The sequence below is a fragment of the Loxodonta africana genome, chromosome 3 (assembly GCF_030014295.1).
Source record: "Loxodonta africana isolate mLoxAfr1 chromosome 3, mLoxAfr1.hap2, whole genome shotgun sequence".
Taxonomy (NCBI): domain Eukaryota; kingdom Metazoa; phylum Chordata; class Mammalia; order Proboscidea; family Elephantidae; genus Loxodonta; species Loxodonta africana.
In genome coordinates, this window is record NC_087344.1 from 154,434,395 (window position 1) to 154,457,794 (window position 23,400).

General features: G+C 41.7%; 1 protein-coding gene across 1 annotated transcript; it reads right to left on the reverse strand.

Annotated features, from left to right (window-relative positions):
• Positions 1 to 16,962: 16,962 nt before the first annotated feature.
• LOC100670003 (disintegrin and metalloproteinase domain-containing protein 30-like) lies at positions 16,963 to 19,521 on the reverse strand. The gene has a single exon (XM_003421966.3). The coding sequence runs from the start codon at positions 19,492 to 19,494 to the stop codon at positions 17,293 to 17,295; it is 2,202 nt and encodes a 733-aa protein (XP_003422014.2). The 5' UTR covers positions 19,495 to 19,521; the 3' UTR covers positions 16,963 to 17,292.
• Between the last annotated feature and the right edge of the window lie 3,879 nt (positions 19,522 to 23,400).

Here is a 23,400-nt window from a genome sequence, read left to right on the forward strand (position 1 = left end):
CCCTTTTAGCTCAGTAATGAAGTCATACCTGGGTTCACCCTTCAGCCAAAGATTAGACAGGCCCATAAAACAAAACAAAACTAAAGGGGCACACTAGCCCAGGGGAAAGGACTAGAAGGCAGGAGGAGACAAAAGTTGGCAATAAGGAGCCCAAGGTTGAGAAGTAGAGAGTGTTGACCAATGTCACAAAATAATATGTGTACTAATTGTTTAATGAGAAGATAGTTTGTTCTGTAAACCTTCACCTAAAGTACAATAAAAACAATTCATTAAAAAGAAGGCAGGAAAAGAGTTCAAAAAATTTTTGTAGTATTAAAAAAAAAGCAACCCATTCCCACTGAGTCAATTCCAACTCATAGTGTCCCAGTATGACTGAGTAGAACTGCCTCATAGGGTTTCCAAGGAACAGCTGTTGGATTCAAACTGTGGACCTTTTGGTTAGCAGCCAAATGTTTAACCACTGCACCGCCAGGGATCCTGTGGTATAATATATGTAACAATAAATTGCCATTTTGACCATTTTTAAGTGTACAATTAGGTAACGTTAATTACATTCACCATGTTGTTCAACCACCACTGCTACCTATTCCAAAAGATTTTCATCACCCTAAACAGAAACTCAATATTCCTTAAGCAATAATTTCCCATTGTCTTCACCTCCAGCCCCTGGTGACCACTAATAAACTGTTGTCTCTGTGCATTTGTCTATTCTAGCTATTTCATATAAGTGGAATCATACAATATTTGTCCTTTTGTGTCTGAATTATTTCACTTAATAGAGTGTTTTCAAGGTACATCTATGTCGTAGCATTATCAGAGCTTTATTTTTCTTTATGGCTGAGTGGTATTCCATTCTATGTATAGACCACATTTTGTTTGTCTATTCATTTGTTGGAAACCCTGGTGGCACAGTGGTTAAGTGCTACGGTTGCTAACCAAAGGGTCGGCAGTTCAAATCCGCCAGGCACTCCTTGGAAACTCTATGGGGCAGTTCTACTCTGTTCTTTAGGGCCTCTATGAGTCGGAATCAACTCGAGGGCACTGGGTTATTCATTTGTTAATGGACACTTGGATTGTTTCCACCATTTGACTACTGAGAATAATGCAGCAATGAACATTGGTGTACAAGTGTCTGTTTCACTCCCTGCTTTCAGGTCTTTTGAGTATATACCTATGAGTGGAATTGCTGAGTCATATTTATTTAAATTTTGGGGGAAATGCTGTTTTCTATAGTGACTGCACCATGTTACATTGCCATCAGCAATGCATAAGAGTTCCAATTTTTTCACAACCTTGCCAACTCTGGTTATTTTTCGTTTTTCTCACAATAGCCATCTTAGTGGGTAAAGCGGTATCTCATCGTGGTTTTATTTGCATTTTTTTTACTTGGTTATATATACATCTTCTTTCCCCACACGTCTGTCAGTTTGTCGTAACGTGAGGGCTTGTGGATTGCTGTGATACTGGAAGCTATGCCACCAGTATTCAAATACCAGCAGGGCCACCCATGGCGGACAGGTTTCAACTGAGTTTCCAGACTAAGACAGACTAGGAAGAAGGACCTGGGAGTCTACTTTTGAAAAAAATTAGCTAGTGAAAACCTTATAAATAGCAGCTTAACATTGTCTGATATAATGCTGGAAGATGAACCTCTCAGGTTGGAAGGCACTAAAAATACAACTGGGGAAGAGCTGCTTCTCAAAGTAGAGTTGACCTTAATGACGTGCATAAAGTCAGGCTTTCAGGACCTTCACTTGCTGATGTGGCACAAGTCAAAATAAGAAGAAACAGCTGCAAACATTCATTAATAATAGGAACATGGAATGTATGAAGTATGATTCTAGGAAAATCAGAAATCATCAAAAATGAAATGGAATGCTTGACCATAGATATCCTAGGTATTAGTGAGCTGAAACGGACTGACACTGGCTAGTTTGAATTAGACAATCATATGGTCTACTATGCCAAGAATGACAAATTGAATAGGAATGGTGTTGCATTCATTATCAAAAAGAACATTTCAAGATTATCCTGAAATACAATGCTGTCAGTGATAGGATAATATCCATACTCATATAAGGAAGACCAGTTAATACAACTATTATTCAAATTTACTCACCAACCACTAAGGCCAAAGATGAAGAAATTGAAGAGGTCTTTTGCAGCAGATTTGCCCAATGCAATGTGTTGTTTTATTTCTTGACTTCTGTTTCCATGAGCATTGATTGTGAATCCAAGTAAAATGAAATCCTTGACAACTTTAGTCTTTTCTCCATTTGTCATGATGTTGATTATTGGTCAGGGATTTTTGTTTTCTTTATTTTGAGGTGTAATCCATCCTAAAGGCTATGGTCTTTGATCTTCAGCAGTAAGTGCTTCAAGTCTTCTTCAATTTCAGCAAGTAAGGTTGTGTCATCTGTATACCGCAGGTTATTAGTCTTCCTTCAATGCTGATGCCACATTTTTCTTCATGTAGTCCAGCTTCTCCGATTATTTGCTCAGCATACAGATTGAATAAGTATGGTGAAAGGATGTAAACCTGACAAATGCCTTTCTTGATTTTAAACCATGACTCTTGATCTATGTACAGGCTCTCATGAGCACAATTAAGTGTTCTGAAATTCCTATTCTTTGCAACGTCATCCACAATTTGTTATGGTAAACACACTTGAATGCCTTTGCATAGTCAATAAAACATCTGTTTGGTATTCTATGCTTTCATTCAGGATCCATCTGACATCAGCAATGATATCCCTTGTGCCACATCCTCTTCTGAACCTGACTTGAATTTCTGGCAATCCCCTACCAGTGTACTGCTGCAACCACTTTTGAATGATCTTCAGCAAAATTTTCCTTGCATGTGATATTAATGATATGGTTTATAATTTCCATATTCTGTTGGATCACCTTTCTTTGGAATAGGCATAACTATAGGTCTGTTTCAATCAGTTGGCCAGGTAACTGCCTTCCAAATTTCTTGGCATAGACAAGTGAGCACTTCCAGCACTCCACCTGTTTGTTGAAACATCTCAATTGGTATTCTGTCAATTTCTGGAGTCTTGTTTTTCCCCAATGTCTTCAGTGCAGCTTGGACTTCTTCTTTCAGTACCATTGGTTCTTGATAATATGCTACCTCCTGAAATGGCTAAACATCAACCAATTCTTTTTGGTAGAGTGACTCTGTGTATTTCTTCCATCTTCTTTTGATGCTTCCTGCATTGTTTAATTTTGCCCATAGAAGTCTTCAATATTACAACTTGAGGCTTGAATTTTTTCTTCAATTCTTTCAACTTGAGAAATGCCAAGCATGATGCTCCCTTTTGGTTTTCTAACTCCAGGTCTTTGCACATTTCATTATAGTACTTTACTTTGTCTTCTAGAGCCATTCTTTGAAATCTTCTGTTCAGTTCTTTTACTTCATTTCTTCTGTTTGTTTTAGCTACTGACATTCAAGAACAAGTTTCAGAGTCTCTTCTGACACCCATTTTGGTCTTTTCTTTCTTTCTTGTCTTTTTAATGACTTCTTCATTTCTGCTGTATGATGTCATTCCACAACTCATCTGGTCTTTGGTAATTAGTGTTTAATGAGTCAAGTCTTTTCTTGAGATGGTCACTAAATTTAGATGGGATATGCTCAAGGTCATATTTTGGCTCTCGTGGACTTGTTCTAATTTTCTTCAGCTTCAACTTGAACTTGCATGAGGTCTGTTCCACAGTCAGCCCTGGCCTTGTTCTGTCTGATGATATTGATCTTTTCCATCATCTCTAACTTTTTAGTTTTCAGTTCTTACCACAGATGTAGTCGATTTGATTCCTGTGTATTCTATGCACATATATAGTCACCGTTTATGTTGTTGAAAAAAGTGTTTGCAAAGATGTAGTCATTGGTCTTGCAAAATTCTATCATGCCATCTCCAGCATCATTTTCATCACCAAGACCATACTTCTAACTACCGATCCTTCTTCTTTGTTTCCAACTTTTGCATTCCAATCACCAGTAATTATCGATGCATCTTGATTGCATGTTTGGTCAATTTCTGACTGCAGAAGTTAATTTCTTGACTGCTATTTCCATGGGCATTGACTGTTGATCCAAGTAAGATGAAATCCTTGACAACTTTGATCTTTTCTCTGTTTATCATTATGTTGCTTATTTGTCCAGTTGTGAGGGTTTTTGTTTTCTTTATTTTGAGGTGTAATCCATGCTCAAGGCTGTAGTCATTGATCTTCATCAGTAAGTGCTTCAAATCCTCTTCACTTTCAGCAAGCAAGGTTGTGTCATCTGCATATTGCAGGCTGTTTATTAGCTTTATAGGTATATAAGTAGTTTTATCCAAAAAAGCCAAACTTGTTGCTGTCGAGTCAATTCCGACTCATACCGACCCTATAGGACAGAGTAGAACTGCCCCATACGGTTTCCAAGGAGTGCCTGGTGGATTTGAACTGCTGACCTTTTGGTTAGCAGCAGTAACTCTTAACCACTATGCTACCAGAGTTTCCAGTAGCTTCGTAGTACGTTTTCAAATCAAGAAGTGTGAGCCCGACTACCATGTTTATCATTTTCAAGATTGTTTAGACTATTTGGGGTCCCTTAAAGATCAGCTATTCCACTCTGTAATAAAGACTGCTGGAATTTTTATAGGGATTATGTTGAATCTAAGGAGCCCTGGTTGTACAGTGGTTAAGCAATAGGCTGTTAACCAAAAGGTCGGTGGTTCAAACCCACACCATGTGAGAAAGATGTGGTAGTTTGCTTCCATAAAGATTACAGCCTTGGAAATTGTCATGGTTAAGGTTGGGCCATGATTCTTAGTGGTCTGGCAGTTATATAATTATGTAGTTTAACAGTTATGAAATGATACAGTTATACTCCATTTTGTGATGTGATCTGATGTAATCACCCAATAATTTGCAAGGGGAGTTCTTTGGGGGTGTGGCCTTATCCAATATATGTGGACATTCTGGCAAAGCTTGGTGGCTGTTACTCTGGATCCTGCCACTGGCTCGTTATCATATGACCTCTGGTTCTTGGGATTTGAGCCAGCAGCCTGCCATATTACCTGCTGGTCTTGAGATTTGTTGCCTCCATAGCCTGTGAGCCAGCAGCTTGCTGTCTTACCTGCTGATCTTGGATTCATCAGCCCCTGCAGCTACGTGAGTCAGGAGAAGCCTCCAGCCTGCCACCTGACCCATGGACTTACCAGCCTCTACAACCATGTGAGCTATTTCCTTGAGATAAATAGATAAATCTCTTTCTCTCTCTCTCTCTGTATAAATATGTATATGTGTATGTACATATATATGTATGTATATATATATGTGGGGGTGTGTGTGTGTGTGTGTGTGTGTCTGTACACATACACTTCACTGATTTTCTTCTAAAGAGAAATTTGGTACCAAGAGTGAGTCTAGAGAAACAAAATTGTGAGAATGGCTTTTCTAAATTAGTTCTCAATTCTGTTTACTCTTAAAGATCTTGATGACTCTGCTTCCAGTAGTAAAGAGGGTACTGCTAATCTGTGGCATCAGGTGGCAATAGAAATATGCAAAATACCACCACTAATAAATCAAGCATTGGTTAGAGGTGAGGCTCAAGAGGATTGCTTGTGTAATACTTTTCAACAAATTTGTCACAATGAGAAGTATAATAAGGAATCTTGTTGGATGGTTCTACTTTTGCTAGACCAAGCGGTGAAAGAAAGAGATGAGTTCAGGGCTTTAGAGTCACTTCCCAAGCACTGCATAAACAACCCCAAGGTTGCCACTTGTGCTCTGAAAGAAAGTCTTATTTTTTGTAGTAACAGAGCTAATATTGCTGAAAACCAAACCCAGAGTCTTATCATAAGAGTGGCTGAATTACAACACCAATGAATTCCCAACCTCAAATGGTGTCTGAAGTTAAAGTGAGGGCATTGATTGGGAAGCAATGGGGTCCCAAAGCTTGGGATGGGGCCTTACAGGCAGATAATAAGGAAACTGGAGATACTGACCCCCTGCCAACGGAACCAGCCCTCTCATTATCATCTGAAGATATTATTTCATCTTTGTCTGCTAAGCAATCCTTCCCAGTAAAACCATTAGCCTCTCTACCTCCATATGATAAGATTAATCCAGCTGTGCCTGAAGAGTCTTTGAGATATTGCCTGAGGCGGCATCTAAGTCATTGCTTAGGGCATCATCTGAGGGAAATACCTTACAAGACGTTGCTGAATGTTCTCAGAACACATCCCCACCACTCATTTTTGCTTCAGACAGACAACTAGACTTAAGTTCCAGCAAGTCTCAAAAGTTCCAGCAAGTACATAGGGTGACCCAGGAGGAGGTACACTACACTCCAAAAGAACTACTTGTCTTTTCTAATACATACAAACAGAAACCTGGGGAATATGTGTGGGAATGCCTATTAAGGGTATGGGATAATGATGCAAGGAACATAAAGTTGGATCAGTCTGAGTTTATTGACATGAGCTCACTAAGCACAGATTTTTCATTCAATGTTTCTGCTTGAGAGGTTTGGAAGGGATCTAAGAGTTTATTTGGTTGGTTTACTGAAGCATAGATTATGTGGTGGCCTATGCTAAATTAGGTTGAAGTACCAGAGCTGCCTTGATTTGCTATAGAAGAATGTATTCAAAGGTTTAGGGGAATTGGCATGCTAGAGTGGATTTATCAGATTAGACCCACAGATCCACACATGGAGTGCCCAGAGGTCACACTTTTTACTATAATGGTGAGGAACAAATTTGTGAAGGGAGCCCCAACATCTTTGAAGACTGCTGTGTTTACTATTTTATGTAAATCCTAGTTGACAGTGGGAACTGCCTTAATTGAATTAAGACACCTAACTACAATGGGGGTGATTGGACCCTGTGATGGTAGGGGCTGATTGGTGGCATTCAACTGACAAAGATAAGGTGGGCATGTTTACTGTAATGGACAGTGGACTCAAAGCAATAATCAGAATACTCTGACTCATATGGACTTATGGTGTTGGCTGCATAGTCACGGTGTCTCTAGGAGTGAAATCTACTAAATATTTACTTGATCTGTACAAGAAGAAGAATTCTAGGTCAAATGAAAGGCAGTGTAACTCAGATAGTCAGAATAGAGAGTCACAGCCCCTCAATCAATTCCTGGACTGGAGCCAGTTTACAGACTCACAACCCCTTGAAAGAAGGGGAGGCTGGGTACCCTTGAAGAAAGACACTGCCAAAAATTTATGCTGTTAATCTTTCTCCAAGCAATCCCCAAAGTGATCTACAGCCTGTTATGACAGTGACAGTTCATTGGGGAAAAGGAAATAATCAGATTTTGGGGGGGATTACTGAATACTGGCTCTGAATTGACTCTAATTCCAGGAGACGCAAAACATCACTGAGGCCTACCAGTCAGAGTGGGTGTGTATGCAGTAAAGTTATTAATGGAGTCTTAGCTCAAGTTTGTCTCACAGTGGGTCCAGTGGGTCCCTGAACCCATGCTGTAGTGATTTCCCCTATTCCAAAATGCATATTTGGAGTAGATATACTCAGCTACTGGATCCCTGACAAGTAGGGTAAGGCTATTATGGTAGGAAAATCCAAGTGGAAGCCATTAGAACTGCCCTACCTAAAAAAATAGTAAATCAAAAGTCATACCAAATTACTGGAAGGATTGTAGAGATTACTGACATCATCAAGGACTTGAAGGATGCAGGGATGCTGATTCTCACCACATCTCCATTCAACTCGCCTATTTGGTGTGTGCAAAAAAAAAAAGATGGATCTTGAAGAATGACAGTAGATTATTGTAAAATTAACCAGGTGGTGACACCAATTGTAGCTGCTGTTTCAGGTTTCATTGGTTTTATATGGTTTCATTGCTTGAGCAAATCAATACATCTCCTGGTGCCTGCTATGCAGCTATTGATCTGGCCAATGCCTTTTTCTGGATTCCAGTTTTGAAGGAACACCAGAAGCAGTTTGAATTCAGCTGGCAAGGCCAGTAATATACCTTCACTGTCCTACCTCAGAGTTATATCAACTCTTCATCCCTATGTCATAATTTAGTCCTCAGGGACACTGATCACCTTTCCCTTCCAAAAGACATCACACTAATCCATTCCATTAAGGACATTATGTTGATTGGACCTACTAAGGAAGAAGTGTCAATGACTCTGAACTTATTGGTAAAACACTGCCTGCTAGAAGTTGGGAAATTAATCCAATGAAAATTAAGGCGGCCTCGGTGAAAATTCTAGGGGTCTAGTGACGTGAGGCATGTCTAGGTATTCTTTCTAAAGTGAAGAATAAGTTATTGTATCTGGCCCCTCTGATAACTAAAAAGAAGGCACAACGTCTGTTGGGCCTCTTTGGATTTTGGAGGCAACATATCACTTTTTTGGGTGTGCTAATGTGGCCTATTTATCAAGTGACTCAAAAAGCTGCTAGTTTTGATTGGGACTCAAAACAAGAGAAGGCTTTGCAACAGGTTCAGGCTGCCTTGCAAGCCATTCTGCCACTTGGGTCATATGATCCAACTGATACAATAGTTCTTGAAGTGTCAGTGGCAGATAGAGATGCTGCCTGGAGCCTTTGGCAGGTCCTTACTGGTGAATCACCCTTAGGATTTTGGAGCAAATCTCTGCCATCCTCTGCAGATAACTACTCTCCTTTTGAGAAACAACTTTTGGGTTGTTACTGGGCTTTAGTAGAGACTGAACAATTAACCACTAGCCACTAAGTCACCACGCAGCCTGAGCCATTAAAAGGAAGTAGTATATATGAGATCCGGCGTGAGAAGGACCTGAAGGCACAAGTAAGTTGCAGAAGGAAGTGGCCCAAATGCCCATGGTATCCACTTCTGTCCCATTACCTGACCTCTCCCAGTTTGCAACTACGGCCTTATGATCAATTGACTGACGAAGAGAAAAATCATGCCTAGTCTACAGATAGCTCTGTGCCATATGCAGAGACCACTCGAAAGTGGACAGCGGCAGCACTAGAACCCCTTTTTGGGTCCTCCCTGAATGACAGCTGGCAAAGGAAATCTTTCCAATGGGCATAACTTCTGGCAGTGCACCTGGTTGTTCCCTTTGCTTGGAAGGAGAAATGTAAGATGTGTGATTGTATACTGCTGCGTGGGCTGTGGCCAATGGTTTAGCTGGATGGTCAGGAACTGGAAAGGAACATGACTGGGAAATTGGAGAAAAGGAGGTATGGGAAAGAGGTATGTGGATAGACTTCTCTGAATGGGCCAAAGAAGTGAAGATATTTGTGTCTTATGTGAAAATTCACCAACAGGTGACCTCGGCAGAGAAGGATTTTAACCATCAAGTAAATAGGATGATGCGTTCTGTGTAAACCAGTCAACCTCTTTCCCTGGCCACTCCCATCATTGTCCAATGGGCTTATGAACAAAGTGGCCATGGTAGCAGAGAGATGGAGGTTTTGCATGAGCTCAGCAACATGGACTTATAGCCATCAAGGCCAACTTGCCTACAGCCACTGCTGAATGTCAAATCTGCCAGCACCAGAGACCAACACTGAGTCCCTGATATGTCACCATTCCTTGAGGTGCTCAGCCAGCCACCTGGTGGCACACTGATTACATTGGATCACTTCCATCATGCAAATGGCAATGTTTTGTTCTTACTGGAATAGACACTCTGGATTCAGGTTTGTCTTCCCTGCATTAGTGCTTCTGCCAAAAGTACCATCCACGGAGTTACAGAATACCTTCTCCACTGTCATGGTATACCATACAGCATAACCTTGGATCAAGGGACTCACTTCACAGCAAATGAAGTGTGCCAATGGGCCCATGCTCATGGAATTCACTGGTCTTACCATGTTCCCCATCATCCTGAAGCAGCTGGCTTGACAGAACGATGGAATGGCCTTCTAAAGACAAAATTATGGCACCAGTTAAGTGGCAATATCTTGCAGAGTTGGGGCAATGTTCTCCAGGAGGCTGTATATGCTCTAAACAAATGCCCAATTTATGATGCTGTTTCTCACATAGTCAGGATTCTTGGGTCCAGGAATAAAGTCATGGAAATGGGAGTGGCATCACTTAGTGGCCCACTCAAAATTTTTGCTTCCTATCCCTGTGATCCTGTGCTCTGCAGGTCTAGAGGCCTTGGTTCTAAAGGGAGAAATGCTCCCATCAGGAGACACAACACTGTTTTCATTGAACTGGAATTTAAGAATGCCACCTGGCCACTTTGGGCTCCTCATGCCTCTGGATCAACAGGCAAAGAAAGGAGTTACCATATTGGCTGGTGTGACTTATCCTGATTACCAAGGGGAAATCAGGTTGATATTACATAATGGAGGTAAAGAAAAGTATGTATGGAATACAGGAGATCTCTTAGGACGTCTCATAGTACTACCATGTTCCTGATTAAAGTCAGTAGGAAACTACAGCAACCCAATTCTGACATGACTACTAATGGCCCATACCCTTCATGAAAGAAGGCTTGGGTCATCCCACCAGGCAACAGACCACGACTGGCTGAGGTGCTTGCTGAGAGCAAAGGGAATACAGAATAGGTGGTGGAAGAAGGTAGTTCTAAATACTGGTTATGATCACGTGACTAGTTGAAGAAATGAGGAATGTAATTGTTGTATTTCTTCCTTGAATGCATGCATCGAATATTTTTTGTTTTTTTTCACTTATATAAGATATAAATGGGGCTAGAGCATTTTCAGTTGTATGCATGTTAGTTATATCATGTTAGGTGCAAGTATGACTTTGTAATTGTCTTTATTTACAGATTGTGTATGGTTTAAGGAGCTCTGTAAAGGTGCCAAGTTGACAAGGGATGGACTGTGATGGTTAAGGTAGTATGTTAACTTATTCAGGCCATGATTCTTAGTGGTCTGGCAGTTATGTAATGACATGATTTGATAATTTTGTAATGACGTAGTTATCCTCAATTAAGTGATATAATGTAATCTCCTCCATGATGTAATCTGATGTGATCAACCAATCAGTTTTAAGAGGAATTTCCCTGGGGGTGTGGCCTGCAGCCAATATATACGGACATTCTGGCAAAGCTTGCTGGCTTTTTCTTGCCCCGTATCCTGCAACTAGCTCATCATCATTTGAAATCCATTTCTTGGAACTTGAGTCAGCAGATTGCTGTCTGACTTGCTGATCTTGAGTTCATCAGCTATGTGAGTCAGGAGAAGTCTCCAGCCTGATGCCTAGTCCACAGACTCTACAACTTCGTGACCCATTTCCTTGAGATGAATCTCTCTCTCTTTGTACACACACACACACACACACACACACACACACGCACGCACACACATATGTTTCACTGGTTTTGCTTCTGTAGAGAACCCCAGTCTAAGACAGAAACCCTATGCGGCAGTTGCAATCAATTCAACAGCAAGAGGTTTGTTGAATCTGTGGATAGCTTAGGGTAGTGTCTTAGGCTGGGTTCTCTACAGAAGCAAAACCAGTAAAGTATATAAATATATAGAAAAAAATTTATATCAAGGAAGTGCCTCATGAGGTTGTAGAGTCTGGAACATTCCAAATCCATTGGTCAGAATAGAGGCCTCTTCTGATTTATGTAGCTGCAGGGGCTAGTGACCCCAAGATTGGTAGCTCAAGTTCCAAGAACCGGAGGTCAGACGAACAGGATCCAGCGTGAGCAAAAAGCCCTCGAGTCTTGCCAGAATGTCTGCTGACATTTGATGCAGGCCACACACCCAAGAAACTCCCTTTCAGTTGATTGGCTACTCACAGCATATACCATCATGGAGGTGATCATATTATATCAAAGCTCGTCATCTAAGTGATCGTATCATCACACAATTGCCAAACTATATCATAACTGCCAAATCACTAAGACTCATGGCCCAGACAAGTTGATGCACACTAGTTCACCCCTTGTCAACTGTACACATTTCCTTAAACCATACGTAATCTCTGATCTGAATAAAAACAATTATGAAGTTATACTTGTGCCTAACATGATACAACGAGCACACATATAATCAAATATGTACTAGTCCTGTTTACATCCTATAAGCGAAGGAAACAAATATATTTGGTGGACATATATAAGGCAGAAATACTCATAACAACTACAGGCCTCATTTCTGCAACTGGTCACATGGTTGTAACTGGTATTTAGAACTGCTTTCTTCCATCACCTATTCTGTATTCCCTTTGCCCTCAGCATGCATCTTAGCTTGTCATGGTTCTTTGCCTGGTGGGGTAACCCAAACCTTAATTCCTGAAGTGTCTGGGCCTAGATACCAGGGAGGTTATTTGCTCCAGCAAATAATATGGTGTTTCACAACATTCAAATTACATAACATCCTATTTTACAGAATGTATCGTGGCTGTTAGGCAATGCATGACTGTATTGTTAGTTGCTGTTGAGTTCATTCTGACTCATGGTCATTACAGTACTAAGAGTAGACTGATGGATGAAAACTATGAATTCACAAATGGAAAAAATCATTGGTGCTGCACAAAAGGATAAAAAGTACAGCCATTTATGGAAGATGGAAAACCAGAGCCAGAGCTTTGTCTTCATTGAAACCACTGGGCACTAGCAGGATGTGCTGGGAGAATATTCCATGAGGCCTCAGATTGTGTCTTGGAGACATGGTGGGGCTTGATTTTCTGACCATCAGGCAAAATTTCCCTCATCTGATGGATCATCATCACAATGCCTGCCTGCCTGAGTCTGGTCAACAGTTCAACATATCTTTTTCCCCAGAGGTCCTGGGGTACTAGCCTAGCTGCCTTCTAGAGGTGTTGCTGCAAGATGCGGCCTTGCCTATCAGATAACCTGGTGGTGGTTGATGGTTTACAGAAATTATATACTGAGACTAGGCTGATGGATGGAATCTACAAAGTCTCCAATTGAAAAGAATCTTTGATTTACACAGAGGACAGGAACATTAGCCATTCTTGGGGTAGGAGAGTGACAGGGCCTAAGCTTGCCTTAAGGGAAACAGACAGGCAAAGGCAATGGTAGTGGTGTTTATGTTCTGGAGCTCTGAGGACTGCTTAAAGGAAATAGAGCCTGGAGTTCAGAACCAGGAAACCAGAGTAACACCATCTCCAAAGATACAGGCAAGCCTTCCAACTGCCTTGGGCAGCCGTAGAAGCTCAAGAGACATTGTTCAGGAATGACAATTAGCATATTACGGGTGAGAGGCAACATCCAATCAAAATTAGGAGGTCTGACAGACAAGACGTAGGGATAGGTATGCATTTGTCAAGCCTACTTTGGGTCCAATAACCTGCAATTGCCAGTGTGGCCAGAAGTGTGGCCTAGGCCTAGGAAGAGGGCAAAGCTACCTGACCTACCTGACATCTGTGCTTACAACTTGATCCTAGAGCCTCATTCAAGCCAATATGTTTCTATAGGGCCTGCCGGCAGAAACATCTTTTAGCCTAGACAGAGGTGAGGGGTACAAAGAATTTGGAGGCTACCTGGGAGGCCAGTTGGAGTTTCATTCACTTTATAATGGGATTACTCACTGGTTACATCTGGGCCAGAGCAGATTCCTTTCATCAAACAAGATGGCGGTGCTGCTGTAAGAAATCAGACAGGTCATACATAGCAAAGAGAAAGAGTCAAGCAGCACCGTCTATCACTTTCTCATATCTGTCTTAACTTAGACTCATCCAGAAAATCAGACACAAACAAACACTCTTCTGGTCAACGATTGTCTATGTGGTCTCTATTTTTTGAAATAAACTTTCAATGAGTATTGGATACACTGAAAATGGACTCTTCTATATCTTTATCAACTTCTTGTCTGCTTGACCTATCGATTACTGATCAAAGTTGGTTAAAATCTTCACAGTAATTGTGATTTTTCTGATTTCTCCTTATATTTTTGTCTGTTTTTGCTGAATATATTTTAAGGTGACTCAACGGCAAACAACAACATCAACAACAATATTGTGAGGTTATTAAATCCTTTCAGAGCACTGTTTCTTATTGTGCAGTAGTCCTCTTCATCCCTATTCATGCTTTTCACTCGAATTCTGTTTGATTTGATTTTAATATTGCTTTATCAGTAATATTGGGTTAGTTATTGACTGGGGCTGGAGATTGAAGGGAGTCACTGCAGAGGAGTACAAGCAAACCTTTTGGGGTGATTGAAACATATATATTAACTGTGTACATTTGTCAAAATTCATCCAACTGTACACTTAAAATGAGTGCATTTTATTTTATGTAAATTATACCTTAATAAAGCCAATATTTTTAGGTTTATAGACCTCATATTTTTACAGCTTTTTAAATAAAAACATTTTCCGCTTTTATTTGTTCCTGGTTATTGCTATTGTAATGGATGGCTGTCGATTTAATATACTCTCTTTTATCAAACTTTTAATTAAATTATTTTATAAATTTTAATAGTTTTATAGTGGAATCTATTGGATTTCCTAGGTTTCTTTATTAATTTATTAAAGTGATTTAATAAAAGAGACATATACTAAACAGCCATCTACGATATTAATTTGAAAATAATTTTTCTATTCAGTAGCAATACTGATATAATATTTTGTTCTCTCTTTTTATTGCATTACTTAAACCTCTAAAACAACATTAAGTATTAAGAATGTTAAGGTAAGACTACATCGGCCTGAGACCAGAAGAACTAGATGGTGCCTGGCTACAACCGATGACTGCTCTGACAGGGAACATGACAGAGAATCCCTGATGGAGCAGGAGAGCAGTGGGATGCAGACCTCAAATTCTTGTAAAAAGACCAGGCCTTATGGCCTGACTGAGGCTAGAAGGACCCCAGAGGTCATGGCCGCCAGGCCTTCGGTTAGCCCAAGTCTGGGACATTCCCAAAGCCAACTCTTCAGACAGGGATTGGACTGGACTCTGGGATAGAAAATGATACTCGTGAGGAGTGAGCTCCTTGGCTCAAGCAGACACATGATACTACGGGGGCAGCTCCTGTCTTGAGGGGAGATGAGAAGGCAGAGGGGGACAGAAGCTGGCTGAATGGACACAGGGAATACAGGGTGGAGAGAAGGAGTGTGCTGTCTCATTAGGGGGAGAGCAACTAGGAGTACACAGCAAGGTGTACATAAATTTTTGTATGAGAGACTGACTTGATTTGTGAACTTACACTTAAAGCACAATAAAAATTAGAAAAAAAAATGTTAAGGTATCTTTTCCTTTATTTATTTGCATTGCCTTTCTGACGGTTACAGTAAATACTCTATCGTGTTTAGGGAGTTGTTTTTTATTCTTATGTCCCACAGATCCTTTATCAAAAATTAGTGATGAGTACCAAATACTTTTCAATATTTATTTACATAATGATATTATTTCATTTTAACTATCTTAATACATTAATTATGTTAAAACACTTCATAATATAAGAATATCCTTTCAGTTCCTGAATAAGTCCTCCTTTCTAGATTACATTTTCTAGTTTCTATATAATGTTTCATTGTGGAGTCCTTACTTATTAGCTGTGTAAGTTATTAAACCTTGCTGTGCCTGAATTTTCTCTTTTGGAAAAGGGGAAAATAGTGGCGGTATCATCAGAAGTATACAAGCTAACGCATGTAAAGCACTTCAAATGTCAGATACATATTAAACTTTCAATAAACCTTAGCCATCATTATCAGTATTGTAGCTGTCACTGAACATCCTTGAGGTTTAGGACTTTTTCTGGTGGCAGCAAAGCTTGACATGTTTAGAATTATAATCATCACAAAATCAGGGTTTTTCAATGTTCTTATCTGAGTAAAATCAGTCTCTAAGACAGTCTTAAGGGAAGCACTTTTCACTGTGTGCCTCATCCAAATTCTTCTTTAACGGGAAAAGCTATGCAGCTAAAAAAAGAGAAGACTGGGGTTGGGGTACATGGACCTGGCATGGTGTTTGGGGAAAGGTAGAAACACTGGGGTAAGAGACGAGAGCATTAGGAAGGGCCAGCCTAGTGCAAGACTCAAAAAATTAGGGCTTACATAGGTCTGGGAGGGGTGAGGCCCTGGGCATGAGAGGTGGGCACTAACTCTTTTGAAGGCACCATTCAATCCTCCTTCCACCCAAAGCATTGTGTACAGAGGAGAGAATACTTACAGAGACATGGGGGTATTTGGGAGGGAAGGGCAATACCCTCTCTCCTCAGCTGTGTTTACGGGAAACCTAGGGCTATGTGTCCTTCAGCACACACTCACAAAGACCTGACCCTGCAAGCCCAAACCCAAATTGCAGACGTTTGTTAAGAGCCTTGCCCCCAGGACACTGCCAGTGCTTGTCATCATTTATAGGCTGTGGTGCAATGCAGGAGTTATGGTAGATTAGTGCCATTATCCCACTTGACATCCCTCTAGTCACTGAGTCAGAGATCAGAGTTTGCCAAACTAGAATGACCCATAACCTGTTGCCATCGAGTTGATTTCAACTCATAGGACTGTAACAGGGAAAAATGCTTATCTATGAAACACCTGTTGAAATATATTGTTTTCTACTTTAAAAAAATGCTGCAGGCACCTGTTATGGATTGAATTATGTCCCCCAAAACATATGTTGAAATCCTATACCTATGAATGTAGCCCTGTTTGAAAATAAGAATTTTTCTTTATTATGTTAATGTAGTAATCCTGGAGTAATATAGGCCCTAAACCTTTGAGCGATGTCCTAAAAAAGGCAAAACAGACACAAAGAGAGACCCAAACACAGGAGGAAGCAGATGCCATGTGAAGATCCCTCTACAAGCTAAGAAACACCCATGGCTACCAACAGGAAAGGACCCTCCCCTAGAGCTGATGCCCTGATTGGGATTTCTGTACTCCAAAACTGTGAGACAACAAACTCTTGATCTTTAAAGCCACCCACTTGTGAGAGCTGTGTTACAGCGGCACTAGGTAACTAAGACAGTGTCATTTATCATTTAGCACTGGATAGTCACAGGCATGGTCTCACTTATCATGTTAAGGGCAGCAGATGGAGAGAAAAGCAATCAATTTGCTGGGATTCTGAAAGACAGGACTCTGCTCTGAAAGACACTGTAATTCCATGAAACTCACAACATTCAGCCATTTAGTGTCTGTAAAGGTGATTTGTGCAATCTTTTCAGGACACCCAAAATTTGTTTGCAAACGGAGGGGTCAAGTGAGTCTTTTGGAAATAAAATGCACTTTCCCCAAACAAGAATATCATTTATTTGCTGATCAAAACTTGAATGAAAAGGAAATAAAAAAGAATTGGGAGGAGAACAAAAGTTTGGATGTGATAACCTTGTTCAATAAATGATCCTGAGTGACCATGGAGCACCTGATTAATTTTTTGGTTTCTTGTCATCTTTCGCCTGGGATTTTTTCATCTTCAGGGATATCGGGGGATTTTTCTTTCTGTTTGAGTTTCTTTTGCGTGAAAAACACAACGATCAGTGAGATGACGAAGAAAATAAGGCGTAATATCATAATGGACACAATCTGAACTGACGAGGGCATCTCTGGAATTAGCTGTCCTGGAGGCCCACTGTCAATGCTTCCCCCATAGCCTTCCTCCTCACAGAACGGAGGGGCCCAGCCATACATGCAGTGGCAGTTTTTTTTATTGTTGCAAATGCCTCGGCGGTTGCACTTCTCAGGCAAACAGTCATACTTCAGAATTGAGATATCAACACAACTTCTGTTAATACATATCAGGTTCTCGCCACAGGGGGTGCCATCATTTATCACACCCAGGTCAGGTATCCCCATGGGTTTCATGCCTAGATGATAGCCTGTGCCCCAGCACATGAGGTTTTCTTCTTTCAGATGAGTGTTAATTATTAAAGTATGGTCTGGCATATCAGGGACTGTTTTGACATTTATGCACTGTAGTCTGCCACATAATGAATTTACCTTCCTACATTGTGCAAACAATGCAATTGCTCTAATGCCACAATTACCATATTGGTCACCAATTAAATTCACAGCATCATAGCACTGATTAGGAGCCTCCATGGCTTCGGGACCAAAAATTCTTTGGCACTGCATAGCCCTGGACCGACACCCCTTTCCGAAACAGTGGGCTTCATGTTTGCAAGGGGTTCCATCCTGCTTGTAAGTGTCATCTGGGCAGAGATTGGAGGTCCCATTGCAGTATTCTGCAAGGTCACATTCATTTTCTTGCTGCCTACATACATATCCAGATGGACGAAACTGACAGTCTTGACAGCAAAGACCAATGCTACAGTTGGCACCAGGTTTCAACTTACAATCTGGTTGACAACACTTGTCTTTTTCACAGTCTCCTTTTGAACCACAATCACATTCCTCATCCTCTTCCACAATACTGTTTCCACAACTCTCCAACACATAACTTATTTCTGGGATATTATTTAGACAAGATAATCCTACATTTATGGACCTGAAATAAGTGACAAAACTACAATTACTCCACCCAGTACGTCCAGTGCCCATGATGCAACTAGTTTTACCCTTACACTGACAGTATTCTGTATCATGTTGTATCCTAAAACTATGGCCCAGTTCATGAGCAGTCCAAGTGCCAGGTGCAAGGATATTTAAGTTTGGATATGAACTTACTGATCCAGAAAAACCTTGAGTACACGTTCCTCCAAAGGACCAGCCAAGAGAATCAACATACTCTCTTTGTACATATAAATGTGCCCAATCTGTATGAATCCGTTCATTTAGTTCATATTTTCTATAGAGTACAAAACTGCCTGCAATTTGACTTAAAAGGGTTACCTGGGTATTAAATTTGTCTCTATCTGTCCATATTTCGAGAGCTTGTAGATTTATCCTCATACTGAGCTCCTGAACGTAGGTGTCCAGAATTCCAGTCAGAAGAATGGCATCACTTACGATTTGAGTTACATTAGAATTCACAAACAAATATCTACTATTATCAAACAACATGGTCAATTCCAAATACTTTTGGTGTTTATAGGATCCAGAAAAGTCCCTTGCCCTAGCCATATTCTCATGCTGAGCCATCTGTCGTTCTACTTCCTCATCAGTTAAGCCACAGGTCCGATTGCTAATATGTTCATTATTCAGGAGATACACGACATGTTCAAACCCGGAAGAGTCCTTAAGGGGCTCAATTTGGTAAAGTTCCTCATCAATTTTCAATATGCCTCGGAGGCCCCCCATGCACGTACTCAAAGTAGCTTCAGATTCCGGAGACCCTTCCACCGAGCCCATATAGTTGCAGCCCTTCGGTATATAAGGGTTATCCTCCACAAGGTCACCCTGCTCGGTGAAAGAGAAAAGCCGCAGATGTCGGGACAACAGAAACCTCTTGGGCCACAGGTGGAGAACATGCTTCTTGCCTTTTAACTTCAGGAGGTAGGACTCGTGCCTACTCACACTGGGCTCTTCTACCCGGAAGGTCAGCTTCTTGGGGATCGTGATTTCGTACGAGTCAAACCCCCACTCAGGGTGAAAAATTATGTCCTCGCCGAGAGAGTCAACGAGGAGCACCACCAGGACTAGCACGGGGAGCCAGCGGCTTTGGGAAAGTGAGGTCCTCACTGACTTCATGGCAGGGCTCTGTATCTCGCCTGTCCCCTAAACCCTGGCCTCTGCGAGTCCGACTTCCAGAGACCGCAGCTGGGGGCGCCAGAGCACAACGTGCCACGCTCCCTGTGCAGGGTTTGGGGGAACCCCAGCCGCCTGGGTCTAGGTCTTGCAGACTTCCCCAGCACCGTGCAACGCAGGGAATTCGTTTTCTGAGCCTTGCCGTTGGGGACACGTGGATAGAACGAGAGAAAAGTGCGCGAGAATAAAAGAGGATGGAAGGGTTATTGGCACGTGGGATCGAGAAGGACATAGAGCAGCCTCAGAAATGGAGAAGGAATAGAAAAATAGGAGATAGAAAAGAGAACTAGTTAAAAGCTCACGATACCCCCCGCCATTTAAAGTCTTGTTTCTAAATGTCGTAGGCCACATCTGATGCTTTGCATCAGCTCCAATCTGGCTGTTTTACATGCCACTGTGCCCACCTCAAGGATCCCTAATGGTGCAGTGGTTAAAGCCCTCGGCTGCTAACCAAAAGGTGGAAAGTTTGAACCCATCAGCCGGTCTGGGAAGAAAGATGTGGTGGTCTGCTTCTGTAAAGATCTGCAGCCTTGGAAACCCTGTGGGGCAGTTCTGCTGTGAGTCAAAATCGACTCCAGGGCAATTATTTTTTTGGTGCCCACCTCACCTTTCCACCTTTCCCAACTTCCTGCTGGGGTTGCTTGTAGCAAACAGGGGCACTCAGGCAGGCAGGAGTAGAAACAGCCTGAGACTAGCAATGTAGATGCTATACCTCCCCCCAGCCCTCCCACCCCGGGGCCCCTCTGGCTTCAGCTGCTTCCAGAAAAGGTACTGCAGCTGCAGCTATGCATCCAGGAAAGAGAATGTTGCCAAAGAACTCTTTTTACCAGGGTGGCTCTTCCTGCTGTTTGTCCTCGGGGTGCCAGGGACCGCACTGACATGCAGTGGTGGGAGTTCCAGGAAGAGAGAGTATCTGTGAAAAGAAGAAAACCCTGAAGCTGTCAGAGAAAGGCAAATAGTCAGTTATGTTTATGGTATGGAGTGATGGCTAAGGGATGAAGCCGGAGAGGGAAGAAGATCGCCACCTCAGACCACGGAGGGGCTTGTGGTGCGTGTAACTGGTAAATCACAAAGCCGTGATTGTGTCCTAGGGACTCTGACACAAGAGTAACCTTTTCGGGTCTGTTTCTGGGGAATTCGTGCTGGCTGCATTACAGAGAAAGTTTACAAAGGGACACGGCTTGAGTCAGGGGGAACAGTTAAGAGCTATTGTAACAATCCAGACAAGGGATGTGGTTGTCCTGAGATAATGGCATTGAGTCTCATAATAAACACAATACTTATGGAAGGCTGACTGTGTGCCAGGCACATTTTAAGTTCTTTACAAAACAAACTGAACGTTGGCTCTTAGGTGACAGAATCACCGCACACACTTAGGCAGTTGGACCCAGAGCCTGAACTTGTAACCAGACCACCCTGTTGTCTCTCTGGGGAGGGACACAAGTGGACAGCTTCAAAACTATGACAGAATGTAGACTCTGCTAGACTTAACAATTCAATGGATTCTACCAGTATGAAAGAGGCAAGAATAAAAAACAATGTTCAAGTTTTCTGACTTAGGCAGCTGTGGGTATCGTGGTTCCAGGCGCTCAGTTAAGGTAAACCTCAGAAGGAGTTGATTTCAGTAAGCGGAAGAAGTATGACCAGCTCCCCTAAGGAAATGTAGATTTTGAGGTGCTAGTGGAGAGCTCCTTGGAAACTCTATGGGGCACTTCTACTCTGTCCTATAGGGTTGCTATGAATTGGAATCGACTGGTCGGCAGTAGGTGGAGTGGAGCAGTGAAGAAGGGTCAATGGGCACCATCTGGTCTGAGACCCTGGTCTAGAGCTGATTCAAAGTCATCAGCATAGCGATGCTGACTTAAGCCATAAACGAGGTGACACTGTCTTGAGGAACTGTGTGGACTGACCAGAGAGAGACAAGATTGGCACTCTAAGGACTACTAGGATTTAGGGTCAGGCTAAAGGAAAGAAGCTTGCAATGACCTGGAAGCAGCAGATACCTGTGTAAGAGGAAAAGCAGGCCAGTAGGTGATTGGTTGCAGAAACTTTTCATGAAAGATGTAGTGGTCAACAGATGAAATGCTGAGCAGAGTTTGAGTAACATGAAATTTAGCAAAAAGGAGGTCATAGTAACTTTGGTACCAACTCTTCACTGAGCTGATGATAACGGAAGCCAGATGCCAGGATATTAGAGTCTAAACGGGAGGTTAGAAAGGGCAGATCACAAATCTACACCACATCTTCAAGACATTGGATGCCAAGGAGGGAGAAGAGACAAGGAAGTAGCTGGAGGGTACTCTATAGAAAGAGGGGGTTGGTAGATGAAAGGGTCCCGGTCATTTCCGCGTGCTGGTGGGAAGCCCCAGCAGGGAGAACTGCTCAGCATCCAGGAGGAGATGGGTGATTGCTGCAGCGAAAGCCCCCTCAAGGGCAGCAAAGGGGCCAGTGGAAGAGGAGAGCTGAGCTGGATGGGAGGCAGGAGGAGCTTCGAGGGCCGTGAGGAGAAAGTCAGGGCGTGTACTCCATTTTCCCTGTGAAGTCAGTTCCTGAGGCGGGGCGGGGCGGTGGATGCGCAGGGCGAGGAAGAAGAGAACTCAGGGGAGAGGGGACCAGGAAAAAGTGCAAGTATCACAAAGCGTGTTGAGATTGTAGCTCAGGTTGGAAACCAGAACTTAGAGTTTCACCCGTCTGTAAATCTAATTGATTTTCTCAAGCAACACTTGGTAGCCTAAACTGAGGAGACCACCTGGAACTGATTTATCGTTTCCTTTACAGGCTGTTGGAGAATTTCAGGAGCAAAGACACTAATTCACCAATTCCCATTGCAACAATAGCCTGTGTGCTAAACACTGTAGTAGCCGCTTGTTAAAAACAGAGCCCAGTGAGAATAGCCTGCTTTGACAGCATTTATTGTTACTGGCAGAGACTCGACAGCACTGGGCACTGGGTTCTGGGGGCAGAAATTATGCATTTATATTACAAAAAGTGCAAAAAATCTTGAATTACATCAGTAGCAAACGCAGCCTCATTTATCATTCAACCCTGCATAACTCCTCAATACCCTCCCCTTCCAGAAAGGACTCTGGTATGATTCTTTTTTCATCTTTAAACAGCCTTTAAAAATATAGAAATTATTTCATACTTTAAAATAGCTACATGCTCTTCATATTATTTTGACACTTGCTTTTTTTCACTAACCAATATATTGCAAATAGTTTTCTAGGACATTTTATATATAGATTACTGTCTTTAATAGATGCATAGGATTCTGTAGTGTGCGAGTAATCGTTTGTTTAACTATTATCCTTATGTACGGACGATATAGATTTGCTGTTTAAAATATTTACATTTCTGTTGTTACGGCTATATATATATATGTATTCACAAAGATGTGTATGTATATATTTACATAGAAATGCACACACATACATTCTTTGCCCCGCAAAAGTATTTCTGTTAAGATTGTTGTTGTGTGTTGTCAAGTCAATTCTGACTCACAGAGACCCTTACAAGGTAAAACTGCCTCATAGAGTTTCCTAGGCTGAAATATTCACAGGAGAAGATCACCAGGTCTTAGAATTGAAATTGTTTGACGAAAGAGAAAGCAAGTGCCCATACTGAATGACACTGCCAAATCACCCTGAAAAAATCTTGTACCAATGAACAATTTCTAGAGCAGCACTGTCCAACAGAACTTCTTGCAATGATGGAAATGTCAATATAGCCCAACAGGGTAGCCTCTAGACACCTGTGGCTACTGAACATTTGAAATGTGTCTAGTACAATTGAGCAACTGAATTTTTAACTTTACTTGATTTTATTAATTTAAATAGCCACATGTGGCTA